Consider the following 18,506-nt stretch of genomic DNA (forward strand, 5'->3'; position numbering starts at 1 on the left):
TGCACCACAGGGCCAGCCCCTATACATCTATTTCTAATTTCATTCTCCCACTCTTTCCTTTAAGTTTTTAAAGGAAAAGTTGTCCCCATTTCCCAGATTAATCCTTCCGTGTAAACCCCAGTTGAAATCCCTTATCACCTCACATGGGGTCTCATTATCATGAACATCCCTCCCCTCCACAATGCCTTTAAGCCCTTTCTCCATTAGCTCGTCCTCTCCTCTTTCGAATGTGTTTTGCTGGATGAGCTGCCTCTTCTCTATCTACAGTTATGTTTCTAGCCTTCTTTCCAATGATGAACTTAACCAAGGGCTTAATACCTGCTACCTCTACTTTCCATCTTCCTATCCCAGACTAGACCTCAGGAATTGGACTTCTGTCTCCACCAATCTGTTGGAGCGGAATTCTCAAAGGTCAGTAATGCTGTCTAAAGGACAAACTCACAGAGCTTATTTCAGTTTTTATTCTTGAACTGTATGCAGCATACAGCACCTACTCCATGCTTCTGTGATACTACTTAACTTGGGAATCATTCTCTTTTACCTCTCTGAACACTATATGTCACTTTTACTGGCTCCTTTTTCCACCCTTTATAACTGTGGTTATTTCTTCATGCTGAGACCTTGAACCCTCAGAGGCCCTTTTCTTCTTGGGGTATGAGCCCTAAGGCCTCTGCTATCACCTCCTTGCTGACGACTTGTATATCCCTACCTCCCTCCAAGCTGTGGCTCCAAGTGCTAAATTGTGCATAAGCAGCCTTTCTTGACTGAGGTTTTTCATCTGACCACAGAACACGAAAAATACTCTATTTCCTCAAGTCTCCCGAGGATGGTACATAACTAGTAGCATTATAAATGCATAGAAGATAAGTTAGTATATCAGGGCTTAAATCTCTTGTGGAATCCTTGTTGAGAAAGGTTGGCAGGGCAGCTCCAGTTAAATGTCCCAGCACCACCTTAAAACTCCCCCATTATTTATCATTAATCCTCTCAAATCAGTGACTCTTTCATTTTAACTTCTTTACTCTAATAAACAGCAATTATTTTCTAGTTAATAAGCCTGGATGGCTCAGAGTCATATTTAATATTTTATTCCTCTTTTCATCTCCTATATTTGAACAAATGATGAAATTTATCAATTTTATTTAGTCTTGTTCATCGAGATCTATTACCACTTCCAGTTTATGTCCTTATTATCTAATGTTTCTACAAACACAACCTCTGTTGCAGGCTTTTCCACTTTCTTACATTTCTCTTCTGTGCAATTTAGCCATTATATTGCTACCAAATTAATCTTTATGAAAATACTGATTTCAATATAACAGTCATGAAAAAAAAAGTCCTAACTCTTTAGCCTGATATTTAAGGTCCTCCAGAATCTGGCCTCAATCTGTTTTTTCAACCTTATCTTCCACTATTTCCCAACACAAGTCTGCTTCAGTCAGTTTTATCTATTCCTTCTCCTCAAATATATCAAATTTATTCTAAAAAAAGAAAAAGTACTAAGGAGAACTTTCAGACATTCAAAAAGGTTAAAAACACTAAGATAATGTCTCATTTATTTTTTACTACGATTCACAGCTCATGTTATTCCTTTCAACTGGAATACCTTACCTTGCCTTTTCTCTTTGTGATAATCTTTTCTCAGCACCCAACTCAAGCCTATATTCTCATCTACAGGTCTTGTACTTGCTTAATCTTTAGCTCACATAGCTCATCTCCTTTTCAAAATTCCTGGAGCACCTTTTACTCATTATGTCACAATTACACATGTCCTTTAATTTGTGTAAATGTTTCTTTACTTTATCCTTATCTACTGTTAGCGTTTGGAGTTACTACATATTATACTGCTTGGGCAAACACATTGCAGCTACAATAGTTTTTTGCATAATAAGCATTTAATAAATATATAATAAACAAAATACTTACAAGGTCATCTGATTCTGCATTCACTAAGATTTCTAACATCATGTTTTCTCCACGACTGCTTTGCTGGAATACTTGAACCCCACTTTTCTTCAAAAAAAACTTTAAAAAATTCCAGAGAATTTAATTTTAATTATTTCTCTACAATAACTTCACACTCAAGAAAGTAAAAAAATTCTGAACTAAATAGCCACTAACTTTGTGTTTGATGTGTCTCAGAGTAGGAAATCCACAGAAATATAATGCCTTCTGGTCAATCCTCGTTATTTTGTTCTTGTTTATGTCTACACGCCAAGCATCTAATGATATCATTTTATACCTAGAAAATAAATCAAGGCATTTAAGCTAAAATTCATACATTACAAGCAATCACAATTTTTCAGCATTCCCTTGAATATTTTGCAAGAGTTATTCTTGCTTTTAAATAAGAGAATGACAATTTGTCCTTTAAAACAAAGAAAATATAGAGCAGGACAACCCAGATTCTTTGCTGTTAGGTTCAGACACGACCATGGCTGTTGATTACTGAGTGGAAGTTTACTGCATTAATTTAAAACAAAAATATACATAGAATTCATTTTTAAAATGAAGGAAAATATAAAGCATATTATAAATCTCCATATCTGCATGTTCTAAAACCCAGCACAGAAAATAAACATTTTATAATGTCTATTTCATCTTTCTCTTTGCTTTAACAAAAGGAAAAATCAGAACTGAGAGATAGACGTTCACTTTATCTGCAACTCAATTGCCAACTGCCACTTAGGTAAATCATTTGCATGGAAGATGAGATAAGAGAAAAAATAAGGGAGATATTTTAATGAGGAAGAGAAAGAAGAAATTGGTTGGAGGCAAGAAAATAGCGGAGCTCTTTTATTTGTTTTTTCTCCTTTCTAGTTGAGTGGTTGGGGAGTATAAGAGGTGAAGTTGGCATGTCAAATAATCCTGGAAGCAGACCCTAGCAAGGGAAACAAAAATTCACACATCTTCTTGAGGGAAAGTACAGATATACGCTAGGGAAGAAAAATAAATAAACAACTTTAAGAGAAGAGAGAAGCAAAATCTGACCAAGCAGAGAGCTACAGAAACAACTGTGAGAGAGAGATGCCATGATCCTTGGCAAGTCAGATGTAACTCATTATCAATTGACTGTAACTATCATAAATTATTTGTTGATACTCCAAATACACATTCGAAGGCTTTTTTTCCTCCAAAGATTTGCCCTGAACTAACATCTGTTGCCAATCTTCCTCTTTTTTTTCCTTCCCAAAGCCCCACTGCATGGTTGTATATCCTTGTTGGAAGCCCTTCTAGTTCTTCTATGCGAGCCACGGCCACAACATGGCAAGTGACAGACCATTTGTGTGGCTCCAAGATCGGGAAACAAACCTGGGCTGCCAAAACGGGGAGAGCGCTCAACTTTAACCACTAGGCCATCAGGGCTGGCTCTCAAAAGTGCGTTTTTTTTTTTAAGGTCATGGGGAGTTCTTTGTGGTTGTTGAAAAACTACCAAATAACATTACCTTGTGCAACATCGTTCTATGGCAGGGAACTTTTCTGGCCATGGAGAGGGGTAGGTGAACTCTGTGTCTCTATCATACCAGCACATTAGGCACTCACTATGTCGGTTTCTCTTCCTCTCTTCTTTTTTGAGGGAGTGGTTACACGTCTCCATGGCTTCCAACAATCGCTTCTGAATGTAAAGAATGCAGAGAAGGGTTATAAGCATCAAAATTCTGTAATTTCAACATATAGAATAAATCTTTTTCCCTCAGTATACAGAATCACTATTTGTGTTTCTGAAAAACAAAAATCTTAACTAATGGAACTCTGTTCCATTTTATTCCATGAAAAACCAATGTGCTGTTCATTGTTTCAAATGCCCCTAGAATATTGCTTGCTGCTGCAAATTCCTCTGAACCTATTACTCCAATAGTAGCCACTGAAGTGTCAATAAGAACAGTAGAGAATGAAATTTTAAATGTGAATTTATCAAAATTTTTACAATTTATCATAATTCATAGATCACTAATCTGTTAACTTACAAAGTCTGCAGTGGTATAGAAATGTTCATCTTTCCAAATTAACTTCTATATTTAACATAATTTCAATCAGAATTGCAATGGTTTAAAATATTTTTTTCAAAAGGACAAAATGATGTTAGCGTTTAGATGCAAGAATGAATGTGTGAATTGTAAAAAGTAATTAGAGACTTGTCTTATCACATCCTACCACTTTTTATAAAGCAACTGTAATAAAAATATTTTAGTATTGATACCACAAGAGACCTACAGAGCAGAAGAACAGAATAAAAGGTTCAAAAACAAATCCAAACCTGTCAAAAACATAGTACTTCAGATATTTAAATAATGGTGTTGTCATATCTAGCTATCCACCTGGATAAAAAAGCAGATACATTTCTCAACTTCATACTATGTACAACAACAAGCATCAGAGTAATAAGACAATAAAAGTATTAGAAGAAAATCTAGGAGAGTATCCATAATTTGGAGTGATAAACTCTAAGTAAGATAGGCAAAAATCTAACAGCCTTAAGGGAAAAAGACATTTGTAAGTAAAAGAAAATGTATGTGACAGAAGACGTCATAAATCAAGAGACAAAAGCTATACCGGGAAAGAATATTCCCAATATAAAAAAGCTGCTAAAAATCAAAAAAGAAAATGAGGGAAAGGATATAAACAGGCAATTTACAAAAGAGAAAATGCAAAGTGAAAACATATACACAAAAATATACTCAAATTAAAGGTCGGGGTGGCCGGCCATGTGTCTGAGTGGTTAGGTTCGCGTGCTCCGCTTCGGCGGCCCAGGGTTTCGATGGTCCGGATCCTGGGTGAGGACATGGCACTGCTCATTAGGCCACATTGAGGCGGTGTCCCACATACCACAATTAGAAGGACCCACAATTAAAATATACAACTATGTACTTGGGGGATTTGAGGAGAAAAAGCAGGAAAAAAAAAAAAGAAGATTGGCAACAGTTGTTAGCTCAGGTGAGAATCTTTAAAAAAAAAAAAATAAGGGTCAGGGAAAAACAAACTTGAATAATAATAAAATGGCATTCTTCATCATCAATAGATTGGCCAAAATTAAATGAAGCAATAATACCCAGCACTGAAGATGGAGAGAAGCGAGCACTGAAATATTGCCAGTATGAATTACACCCATCTTCTTGAAAAAGAATCTGGTAATATCCATTAAAACTAAAAATATACATTCCTATAACCAAGCAATCCTGCTTTTGGGAATCTACTTTAGAAAAATAAAGTCTCCAATACATAAGCAAGCATAAAAACAAAAGAAGCATAAATACACAAGTATTTTTATCACAGCATTGTAGACAATGGCAAAAAACATGAAGATGCAAAGAAGCTGCAAAATTAGTACAGAGTGTTTCCATGTACCTTTCACTCAGCTGTCTCCAATGATAACATCTTACACATAGCCACAGTACATTATCAAAACTAGGAAACTGACATTGGCACAACACTATTATCTAAACTACAGACCCAGTCAGATTTCACTGGTTTTTATGTGTTATTTTTTTGGTGTGTGTACAGTGCTATGGAATTTTTATCATATGCAAATTCATGTAACCACCACTAAAACTGGAATACAGAACTGTTATATCATCATCATGTTATTCCTTTATAATCACACTCTAACCTCCAGCAACCACTGACGTGTTTTACATCACAATAATTTTGTCATTTCAAGAATATTACATAAATGGAACCATATAATACATAACCTTCTGAGACAGGCGTTTTTCACTCAAGTGAACTTTTTTCACCCAAGCTGTTTATATCAACAGTTCTTTTTATTCTAGGTATTATTCCATTATATGGATGTGCTACAGTTTGTTTATCCACTCACTCATTGAAGGACATTTGCATTTTTTGCAGTTTGGGATTATCACAGATAAGATGCTCTGCACACGTGTACAGGTCTTTGTGTGGGCCTGAGTTTTCATTTCTCTAGGATAAATACCCAGGAGTGTGACTGCTGGGTTGGATAGTAAATGCATGTTTAACTTTACAAGAAATTGTTGAATAGTTTTCCAGAGTGGCTTCCTAGACTTTTGGTCCAATAATCATCTATGCTACTTTCAAAGCATTTACAGAAAAGTAGTAGAAAGCAGCAGGAAGTAGCAAAATCTGGAAAAGATTATAAAGCAAAACAGGTAATACTGTACCATAAGTTCTTGATTCTAAGATATCACTGATATTATAAGGTACACAATAAAATAAATAACAATATTTCAAAAAATAATAAACAGTAAATTGAATTTCTATAATTTTTTTTACTAGCAATGGTATTAACTTTTATCCTATTTTTTTCTCCAATATCACATTCAAAGTTTGAGTCTAATCCTTCTTCATATTCAAAATATAAAGATTTTTCTAGGTCACTTGGCCCTGTGAATGTACGCATAGCATCTCATCCTTATAATTGTAAACATTTTAGCATCTTTAGGATAAACAGCATAATATTAAGGTATAGAGGATGTCACGGATATTGTGACGTGCTGCTGTGATCCCCCATTAGTACTGAAGGACTTGTTTGCCCAGATGCTGAAAGTGCTGCTGGCTTACAACACTCAGCTGTCAGCCCTCTCTGGGAAAAATCCTCAGGTGAAAAGTCATCTCATGCAAGTTTATGTAACCTTCCAAAACGAAGCCTGCATCCAAGACTGATAGATAAAGAGTGTAAAGTCTCAGACCCTTTACAGCAACTTAGGAGAACTATAATGGGCCATTTCAGCTTCAGAGTTACTTATGGGGTCAGCCAAGGCCTTTGTTGAGAGAGCATCGTACCCCAACCTGCCCTTCCGACCAAGCCTGTTTTTTCTCTTCCCAACCTCTTAAAGGGTAGCATCAAGAACCCAGAGCGGGCCAGCCCTGGTGGCCTGGTGGTTAAGTTTGGTGCACTCTGCTTTGGCAGCCTGGGTTTGGTTCCCAGGCACGGACCTACAGCACTCATCAGTGGCCATGCTGTGGCAGTGGCCCACATACAAAATAGAGGAAGACCGGCAACAGATGTTAGCTCAGGGAGAATCTCCCTCTGCAAAAAAAAAAAAAAAAGAACCCAGAGCAGGAAGCCAAAAGCCTGGGTCGGGGGGAGGGACACAGACTGTATAGGGACTTGAGCGTATGTCACTCGGCTGGATTTCAGAATTGTTATTCATCAGTGATGCTTAGTGCCTCCTTTTCCTGCCCTTTTTGATAGGAGTAACTGATTGTGGTTATCTTGTCCTTGTCTCTCCATCATAAAACTGGGAACATGGGTGGGGGGAGGGTAAATAACTTGGTTTTTAAATTCACAGGTCTCTGAATCAAGAGAGCTTTTCATGAGGAGCTACATTTGAGGAGCTTCATCTATATCTGGATCTGATTTAAAGATGACATTTTGGACTTTGAGCCTGATGCTTTAAGGAGATGAGATTTTGAGGGGAGGTCAGTGTGTTTGGAGTTTGGAGGAGATGTGAATTATTTTAGCCAAAGGGCAGATTGTAGTAGATGATTGCAAAGATGGCCACAATAATTCCTTCTATCCCCATATGTAAGCTCCTATAAATGTGAGGTGGTGAAGACTATTTCCCCACTTTTTAAGCCTGAGTTGGTCTTGCAACTTTATTCAAAGGAATGTAGTGAAAGTGATGTTATACAAATTCCAAAGCTCAAGAAGCCTTGGAACTTTTGTTCTCACCTTCATGGAACCAAAGATCACTGTGAGAATAAACCTGGGTTAGCCTCCTTGAGGGTTAGGGATGACATAGAGGCCTCAGCTCACAAGTAACACCAACGCCCAATCATATGAGCGAGGCCATCTCAGACAACCAGCTCTACTTGAGCCACAAGATGACTAAAATGCTTGAGTGACCTCAGGCTATGACCAGCAAAAGAACCACCTAGCTGAGCCCAGTTCAAATTGTTGATTCACAGACTTGTGAGTAAATAAAATGGCTTTAAACCACACTCCCCTCTCACTCCTTCCAATCTGCCTACCCTGCACACATACACAAATCAGTTGGAACATTCTGGTAGAAAGAAACAGATGGGAAAGAAAGCCTGACACATGCTCAAGCTGAAAAGGATGTGTGTGTGTGTGTGTGTGTGTGTGTGTGTGTGTGTGTGTGTGTGTCAGAGAGAGAGAGAAAGACAATTTTACAAATCGAGGGTTTGTCACAACCCTGCATTGAGCAAGTCTATGGGCACCAGTTTTCCAACAGCATTTGCTCACTTTGTGTCTCTGTGTCACATTTTGACAATTTTCACAATATTTAAAACTTTTTCATTATTATTATATGTTATGGTGATTTGTGATCAGGGATCTTTGATGTTACTATTGTAATTGTTTTGGGGCACCACAAACTGTGCTCATATAAGGCGGCAAATTTAATTGATAAATGTTGGGTATCTTCTGACTGCTCCATTGACTGGCTGTTCTCCCATCTCTCTCCCTCTCCTTTGGCCTTCCTATTCCTTGAGATGCAACAATATTGAAATTAGGCCAATTAATAACCCTACAATGGCCTCTAAATGTTCAAGCGAGAGAAGAGTGGCCTGTCTCTCATTTTAAATCAAAAGCTAGAAATGATTAGGCTTAGTGAGGACGGCATTTGAAAGCCAAGACAGGCCAAAAGTTAGGCCTCTTGCACCAAACAGCCGAGTTATGAATGCAAAGGAAAAATTCTTGAAAGAAATTAAAAGTGTTACTGCAGTGAATAAAGAAATGATAAGAAAGTGAAATAGCCTTATTGCTGATATGGAGAAAGTTTCAGTGGTCTGGGTAGAAGATCAAACCAGCCACAACATTCCCTTAAGCCAAATCTACTCCAGAGCAACGCCCTAACTCTCTTCAGTTCAATGAAGGCTGAGAGAAGGGAGGAAGCTGCAGGACAAAAGTTTAAAGGTAGCAGAGGTTGATCTGCATAGTACTCTCTTATAATCTTTTGCATTTCTGTGGTATTCATTCTAACTTCTCCTCTTTCATTTTTAATTTTATTTATTTGAGCCTTCTTTTTTTCTTAGTGAGTCTGGCTAAGGGTTTGTCAATTTTATCTTCTCAAAGAACCAGCTCTTAGTTTCACTGATTCCTTTCTACTGTTTTTTTGTTACAATTTCATTTATTTCTGCTCTAATTTTTATTATTTCCTTCCTTCTGCTGACTTGAGGCTTTGTTCTTTTGCTATTTCTATTAGATGTAGTTTAAGGTTACTTATTTCAGATTTTTCTTGCCTGTTAAGGTGGGCCTGTCTTGCTATGAATTTCCCCCTTAGGATCACTTTTGTTGCATCCCATATGAGTTGGTATGGTGTATTTTCATTTTCTCTGCTGGTCTATGAATGTCTCTTTTGTTGTATCTTGGGGGAGAGTCTAAGGGAATCATCTCACTCTGCATGATGCTGATGTCACTCTCCCTATTTGTTTTTTAATAATCTTTTGAAAAGTAGGTTTTTGATTTTGATGAAATTTATTTTCTCAATTCTTTAATGGTTAGTGCTTTCTGGGTCTTGACTAAGATTTTATCCTAAGTTTACTTCAAAAAATTTTACAGTTGTAGCTTTTACACTGAGCTATGATGTATTTTGAATTAAGTTTTGTGTTTGGTGTGAGGTATGGATCAAGACTCATCTTTTCCACACACACAGCCGGCTGTTTCAGCACCAATTGTTGAAAAGCTTTTCCTTTACCTACTGAATAGCTTTGCTGCCTTGAATGGAAACGAACTAACTGAACAAGTATAGATCCATGTTTGGACTCTACTCCGTTCCACTGATCTACTTGTCTATCGCTATGTAACTAACACACTGCCTTGACAGCTTCATGCTAAGTCATGAAATCAGATAATAAAAGTCCTCCAACACTGTTTTTCTTCCTACAGATTGCTTTGGCTATTCCAGATGCTTTGCAATTTCTTAAAACTTTAGAGTCAGATTTCCAATTTATACAATAAAATCTGCTGAGATCTTCACTGGGATTATGTTGAATCCAAAGATCAATTTGGGAAGAAGCTATATCTTAGTATTGTCTTCTGTTCCTTGAACATGGTATATCCCTCCATTTATTAAGGTGTCTATCTCTCAACACTATTCATAGTTTTCAGTGTAAAGGGCTTGCACATTTTAAACTTATAGCTGTGTATTTTATATTTTCTAATGGTACTGCAAGCATTAAAAAAACTTTTATTTAAAAAATTTTGCATTTTCCAATCGTTTGTGGCTAGTACATGAAAATACAATTGAATTTTGTATAGATTTTATATTTGGGGACTTTGCTAAATTCACTTCCTGGTTATAGTTTCTTTTTTTGAAGATTCCTTAGAATTTTCTAAATATATTATAATGCCACATGCAAATAAAGACCATTTTACTTCTTCCTTTCTATTCTGTGTGCCTTTATTTCTTTTCCTTGACTTAATACGCTGGACTTCCAGTACAATATTAGAGAGAAGTGTTCAGAATGGACATCCTTGTCCTATCCTTGACTTTAGAGAGAAAATGTTCAACCTTTTACTATTAAGTATGTAGTTAGAAATAGGTTTTTTTAGATGCACTTTATCTGATTGAGGAAGTTTCCTTTTATTCCATTTGTTGAGCATTTCTATTAAAAATGGATGTTGAATATTGACAATGTGCTAAATCACACTGCAAACCAATCCTGTATTTCTAAAACAAATCCCGTTTGGTCACGAACATTATCCTTCTAACATAGTATTGGATCCCATCTGGTTTTACTTTGTTAAAAGTTGTTCCATCTACTTGTAGGAGGGGCACTGGTATTTCTCTTTTCTTGTAATGCCATTGTCTAGTTTGGGTATCTGGATTGCACTAGTCTAATAAAATACGCTGGGAAGTGATTCTCCCTCTTCTACTTCTCAAAGTTTGTGTAAAATTGGTATTATCTCTTCCTCAAATGTTTGCTAGAATTCACAAATAAAGCTATCTGAGGCTGGAATGTTCTCTGTGGGAAAGGTTTTAAATATGAATTAAATGTCTCTAAAAGATACAGGATAATTCAGATGTTTACATTTTTTTGTCAGTTTTGCTACATTGTGTCTTTAAAAAATGTGTTCATTTCACTTAAGCTGTTGAATTTGTTGGCACAAAACTGTTCACAATATTCCTTAACTAGACTTTTAATATTTGAGGAATCTGTAGGATGTCTCCCCTTTCATTCCTAATATTGGCAATTTATGTGTTCTCTCTCCATCCCTCTTTTTCTCCCCCATTTCTTGATCAGTCTAACCAGGATTTATCAATTTTATTAATCTTTCCAAAGACCCGACTTTTGGTTTCATTGATTTTTTTCTCTATAATTTGTTCATTTCCATGGATTTCTGCTCCTATTTTTATTATTTCCTTTATCCTGTTTACTTTGGGTTTAACTCGCTCTTGTTTTTCTAACTTCTAATGGTAGGAAGCTTAGAGGACTTATTTTTAAACTTTTTCTTGTTTAGTATAAGCATCTAGAACCTTAAGCTTCCTTTTAAGCCCTGCTTTAGTTCCAGCATACAGATTATGATATATTGAGTGTTCATTATCATTCAGATCAAAATATTTTCGAATTTCCCTTTTAATTTCTTTTTTTATCCATGGGTTATTTGGAAGTATGTTATTTAATTTCAAATATTTGCAGATTTCCCAGATATTTATTACTGATTTTTAATTTAATTCCACATGGTCAGAGAACATTCTCTGTATGATTTTAACCCCCTTTTGTTGCTGAGGAAGATTCTCCCTGAGCCAACATCTGTTGCAAATGTTTGTCTATTTTGTATGTGGGTTGCTGCCACAACACAGCCGTTGAAGAATGATGTAGGTCTGCGCCCAGGAACTGAACCCAGGCTGCTGCGGCAGAGCACACTGAACTTAACCACTAGGCCATGGGGCCAGCCCCTGATTCTAACCCTTTTAAATGTACTGAGACACATTTTAGGTATCAGCAAATAATCTTGATGAATGTTCCTTATTCACCTAAAGAGAATGTGTATTCTGCAGTTGTTGGGTGTAGTGTTCTATAAATATTAATCAGGTTGAATAGGTTTATAGTGTTATTCAAGTTTTTATTCTCACTGATTTTCTTTCTTATTGTTCTATCACTTCCTCAGAGAGAAAGAGTTGAAATTTCCAATTATAAGGTGTGGATTTGTCTACGTCTCCTTTCAATTCTGACAGTTATTGCTTTATGTATTTGAAGCTTTGTTATTAGGTGCATAGACATTTAGGATTTTTATGTCTTCTTGATGAACTGACTTGATTTTCTTTTCTTCTTCTCCCCAAAGCTCCCCAGTACATAGGTGTATATTCTAGTTGTAGGTCCTCTGGCTCTGCTAGGTGGGACACCGCCTCAGCATGGCTTGATGAGCGGTGCCATGTCTGCACCCAGGGTCTGAACCAGCGAAACCCTGGGCTGCCACAGTGGAGTGCGTAAACTTAACCACTCGGCCACAGGGCTGGCCCCGAACTTGAATCCCTTTTGATCTCTGGTAATACTCCTTGTTCTGAAGTCTATTTTGCTTAATATTAGTAAAGCCACTCCAGCTTTCTTATAATTAGTGTACTTAGAAGTTTGGGTGCACGTAATCAAGAGAGTAGTTAAATCTTATTAACAAAACATAAATGGTGATTAAAACCCATTGCTCATTAACTTATGTGAAATACTCTCTGGTTAAGAATATATGTGTAGGGGCCAGCCTGGTGGCATAGTGGTTAAGTTCACGTGCTCTGCTTTAGCAGCCTAGGGTTTGCAGGTCTAGATCCCCGGTGCAGACTACACACTGCTCATCAAACCATGCTGTGGCAGTGTCCCACATACAAAATACAGGAAAATTGGCACAGATGTTAGCTCAGGGATAATCTTCCTCAAGCAAAAAGAAGAAGACTGGCAATGGATGTTAGCTCAGGGCCAAGTTTCTTCACATACATAAACAAAAAAAACCAAAAAGAAAAAAAACGCGTATATATATAACTATTTCATGCACTGACCTCATCAATGAATGGTATTAGTACCACAGCTTCCCATTCCTGTTGTTTCCCATTTAGGTCAGTTTTAAAATCAGGTGGGTAATATTCTATAATTGGCGAGTCTTCACTGGTCATCAAATGCTGTGAAAATATAAAACAGTGTAACAGAAATACAAGAATACAAATATAGCCTTTTGTTAATATATTTGTAATATTTCTTCATGTTACAGTTTAAAATTTCTAAGCAAAGTAAACTAAATATTTATGTTTTAGATATGTTGCAACATACCAGCTATACTTTGATTTTCAACTATGAGACTTCTAATTTTACTGCTACTCATCACTTTCCCATTCCATTGACCTAGTTATGTAGCAAAACCATCTTTACTCTAAATTTTAATTTTGTCATTTCACTCTACAAGACCAACCTAAATTCTGTTTTCTCATTCACACTTCAGTTCATTTCACAGGCTTCCAATTCACCTCCATTTATAATCTTAAATTAAACAATTACTTTTGTTTCCTAATCAACTGACTTTATTAAGTAACATAAGACTGTCATTTAAGAATTAAAAAAAAACAAATCTAAAATCCAGGAATCTCTTTGCTACTACTAGCAAAGATAAAAAGTCCAATAAGACATGTTTTCATTAGAGATTTTATAACTGAGGTAGATACAGCATAAAGATGTCTTGTACGAAATGAATATGGAGGATTATGATATAATTTTGTCTTTTTTGCTTGAGGAAGATAGTTCCTGAGCTAACATCTAAGCCAGTCTTCCTCTATTTTGTATGTGGGACACCACCACAGCATGGCTTGATGAGTGGTGTGTAGGCCTGAGCCTGGGATCTGAATCCACGAATCCCAGGGTGCTGAAGAGTGAAAGGACTTAACCACTATGCCACTGGGCCAGCTCCAACATAAACTTTTTTCAAGAAATAAAACAGCATATTTCTCAGGGTAATAGTCAAAATATTTAATAACCAGTATGGCATGGGCACAGAACAATCAAAACAGATGTGGCTATAAAACACTTGTATAGTTGTACTGGTCCAAAGTGGCTGGGTATCAATCCTTAATGTATCTGAAAGTAGGAGAAAAAAAAAAACATCAAAGAAACAAGAAGAAAGGGAGGCCAGAGGCCAGAGGCCAGGATGAAGGACAAGTTAAGTTTTAGAACTTAACCTGAAGGGAGTCTGACATTGTTCAAGCAGCAACGGGTATGTGTGTATGGGTGTGTGTGTGTTGGGGGGTGTGTCTACTCCAATTCCTGGGACCAGATCATGAAATTAGAACAGACAGATACTCTAGAAGAACTGAATGAAATTTACCCTCAAAATCAACTTAGCTGGCTCAGTATAATTTTGGTGACCCAATCACCTCTGAAACATCTTCCTCCTGTTATGTGAAATATGTTAACCAGAGAAAAGCCTTTCATTCCACAATTTGATAAATGAAATGCTTGAAATATAAACTGAGGTATACTTCTGATCAGATAAATGACTTTTTAGAACCATCCCTATTCTAGTATGTAGAGAGTAAAAGAAAAGAGGAATGAATCTATAAATGTTTGGATAAAGTAGATGGCTTTAGATTTTGCCTGATTTAGTTTACTTTCATCAGTGCAGAGAGAAACTGTGCTTTAAGATGTGCTTAAAGGTGCTGAAAATGAAGAAGTTATCCACTGAATGGTTTAGAGTTCGCTATTTTAAAACAAAGCTAACTTTAAATCAAGGAATTACTTTTCAAGGGACTTAAGAAATGTTATATTTGAAACTGAAAATAAATATATTTAGCTATTAAAGAAATTTGGGTACTATGTTTCTAGGTTTGAAGTAGGAGCTCCTAAATATCAAAAGGACAAAAACATTTAATTCTAAAACCCACCTGATAGCATGTAGGAAGTAAATTTTTGCTAGCTGCCGGAAGTACAGCAAGAAGCTGTTCAAATGGCTTAAAAGGTTTTCCTAGTTCAAAATGGATGCTGAGTGCGCTGATGTTGCGGATATCAGATAGGAAAGGCGCGTAATGGTAGGGGTAATACCTATAAGACAAAACTGAGCTTTAAACAATTGGCAACTTTATGAAACAGGTCAATATTAAGTATAGAGTATCCCAGGTTTTATTTTAACAACACATAGCAATAATTCTGAGGAAAAAAAATTGTCACCCCTAATTCTACCACTTCAATATAAGAAATCAGCAGTGTTGGAAAATTTAGGTTATGTGATGGCAACAAATGTTCCATTTCCTTAATTATTAATTGGCAGTTTCACATTTCCAAAATTGGGATGTATTATGTAACTGAAGGATATATATATATATATATATATATATCCTTCAGTTACATACAACGGTTCTTTTAGTTTCCAAAATGTTGAGTGTGAATCTTCCAGTCAATTGATTCTTGGAATGAAGTAACGAGGCAGTCAGGAGACTTTCAGTTAGGTTGCCTGGGCTTCCCTCAAGAGAATAGTGAGCCTGAGCACATGTGGCTTTACTAGTCAGCTCTAAGAACTTTTATCTTTGGATTAGTATGTATGTATGTGTGTATATATATATATATATATATAATTGTGTTTGTGATAAGGATTAAGCCATTTATTAATCATAAACACTATTTTTGTTTTTAATATCTTCCCATATTTAACCACAGGTATAAATACTTTTACAAAGCTTTGAACAATTTATAAAAAAATTTCAATGTTCTTAATATTTGAGTAAGGATGCCAAAAAAAGAGAAGAAATATTTTTATATTCTACAATTATGGAGTATTTCAAAAGGAGAGGAAAAGTTTAGGAGGAAGAATGGCATGCAGAATAATGGAAAACGTATAGATTTTGGAATCATATGCTCAGACTTGATTCTTGGGTCTATGACCTTAGAAAGGTTACTTAACCTCTCTGATCCTCATCTGTAAAAGGTAGAGAATATTATTTACTTTAAATAGTTGTTAGGATTATATGAACACATGCTTTTCAAGTGCCTGGCCTTAATGCCTAGAGGTATAATAGGAATAACTTATACTCATCCTCTTAAAAAAATGGTAAATCAAGGATTTTCATCATTAGAATGCTCTTCAGAGAGGCCCTGAGAATCGGGTTAGTTATTGCAAAGATTTTTTTTTAAAAAGTAAAATAATAATTAATGCTACATTATTTTGCATTGGTTTGTTTTGCTGTGTGTGCTTTAAAACAAAGCCTGGCAGAGGTGCAATGAAAACAAACCACCACAAGCTACTTCATCACCTAAAAGTTTCTACTTTTTCCTGCATCATTTTTGGTTTGTTATTTTTCTATTTTGGCGGATGGTTTGGAAATGTAGATGGAACTTGCTGGAATACGAAACATGAAAAAAATGGAGAATTATTACTATTTCCAGGGAAAGCAAATAATTCCTTTCCTCTTTTGTCTTTGTGTTTCCCAGTCTAACATTCAAACAGCCCATTGTTCAACAATTACTCCTGATAGAAAAATTTTTTTCGAACACACAAAAATGTAGAGAATATAATGAACAACCCCAGATAACCATCCCTCAGACCCAATAATTATCAAGACTTTGTCACACTTGATTCATCATGACAGAATTTTAAATCCGTAGATTAACAAAGACCTTCTATGGGGCCATCTGCTAGGGCTGGAAGTATCTTTGTTCTATGAAGGTCTTTTCTAAGTATTTTCATAAGAAGAGATAAACTGTATTTTATTTAAACTTGGATGTACGTATCTTCTAAAAAATACTACCATAAAGAGAAATAAAAGGAAAAGATATCCTCAAATGAGATTATAGTAGAATGAACCATCATTTTTTTAAAAAACTTAATTTTTGTTTCGATTCCCTCACCAGCTCCAGGACTGAACTCCATGATAGTAATAGTGCAAAATCCACTGTATTGCTTGAACATAACATGCAGCTTGATCAGCCAGAAAGTCACTGAAAATAGAAAAGAATTATTTTCATTACAACAACATTTTTTGAAGACAAGCCAGTGTCTTTAGAGCATGATCTCTGCTGATACCACATTCTGCCTCTCATATGTTGTTTTTTTGTGAGGAAGATTCGCCCTGAGCTAACATCTCCCAATCCTCCGCCTTTTTTCCGAGGAAGACTGGCCCTGAGCTAACATCCGTGCCCATCGTCTCCCACTTTATATGTGGGATGCCTGCCACAGCATGGCTTGCCAGTGGTGCCATGTCCTCACCCGGGATCCGAACCGACGAACCCTGGGCCACTGAAGCGGAACGTGCGAACTTAACTGCTGTGCCACCAGGCCAGCCCCTTATATGTTTTATTTAACCAATGAATAAGCTAAAAATTGTAATCAGAGAAACTCCAAAATAATTTTTTTAAAAAACCCGATCCTATCAGATTGAAGGTTTGCCTTATAGTTTTCCTAACTCTACCATGAGCACACTTAAACCTGCTGTGCATATTTAGTCAGCCAATGTACTGTGCCTTCGGTTTAAAGTTTGAGGATTTAGCCAATGGAGCTTTCTATTAAGGGGCACTACCATTCCCTCACAGTTAGGGTGGGATGGGAGGGACAGATGGGACTCTTCAACTGGAAGGATGCTGAGAGAATCATGGGAAGAAATCAGGGAGATCTTAAAATCTGGTTATAGTAGCTAGAACACACTTTGAAAAGTGCTATATCCACTGAGCAATATTCCCTTTAATCTCTTCTTTCTCAAAAATCACCATTAAAGGTAAAATAAATCTTCATCAGGAAAGAAAAAAAAAAAGAGCCCTAGGCTAAAGCCAAAAGTGGCTATAGACCTGTTAGTGTTTGTTATCAAAATTTAGGTAGAGATGCACTTAGAAATTCCAGATCTCTGTACTTTTGGGAGGTACACTTTAAAAAATGAAATGTATTACTTTTGCATTATAAAAGAAATGTTTCCTCATTATTCAAAATCAAGATAATGAAGAAATGCATTTTTATCATAATGTAGCAATCACTATCACATTTTGGTATGTTTCTTTTCAGCCACTTTTCTATGCCCAGCTTTTTTTTCTTAAACTATTAATGAGAGTATGCTGTATATATGACTTTGTGTCCTGCTTTTAAAATTTTTACTTAATAATATACTGTTAAGTATCTTTCTAAATTGTTATGAACTTTCTAGAGGTACCAGTTTAGCAGTTCTGCAGATTCTGGAGATGGTGGAGATGGCAGAGATGGTGATCATAATGAGGAGGTGGAGATGATTATGATGAATCTTATTGGACATGTAGATTATTTCTAATTTTTTACTATGATTAAAAAAACTGTGTAATAAACATTCTTAAAGATCTTCTGTGTTTTGAGTGTATATTTTTAAGATAGATTAGCAATTAGAATTATTGGGTCAAAAGGATGAATATTTTAAAGGGTTTTGGATTGCGCTTTCCAAAATAATTTTACCAATTTATATTCCCACCAGTAATTAAGGGAAAAACTCTACCACTATTCCTGGACCAACACTGAATATAACAGTTTAAAAAGATTTGCTCATTTGCTAGGCAAACAAATAGATGGTATCTCATTTTCATAATCTGTATTTTAATATATAGAAGGGAAGAGAAATAAAACAGAGAACTAGTTATCTATC

At 36.0% G+C, this 18,506-nt stretch overlaps 1 protein-coding gene across 1 annotated transcript in view; it reads right to left on the reverse strand.

Annotated features, from left to right (window-relative positions):
• XRN1 (5'-3' exoribonuclease 1) overlaps positions 1-18,506 on the reverse strand; it is a 113,494-nt gene that overhangs the window by 69,948 nt on the left and 25,040 nt on the right. The window contains 6 exon segments of the mRNA XM_046681041.1: positions 1,927-2,025; positions 2,122-2,242; positions 3,447-3,616; positions 12,933-13,052; positions 14,802-14,958; positions 16,759-16,848. Of these exon segments, the coding sequence (XP_046536997.1) occupies positions 1,927-2,025; positions 2,122-2,242; positions 3,447-3,616; positions 12,933-13,052; positions 14,802-14,958; positions 16,759-16,848 (757 nt within the window).

Source organism: Equus quagga, chromosome 1 (assembly GCF_021613505.1).
Source record: "Equus quagga isolate Etosha38 chromosome 1, UCLA_HA_Equagga_1.0, whole genome shotgun sequence".
NCBI lineage: Eukaryota > Metazoa > Chordata > Mammalia > Perissodactyla > Equidae > Equus > Equus quagga.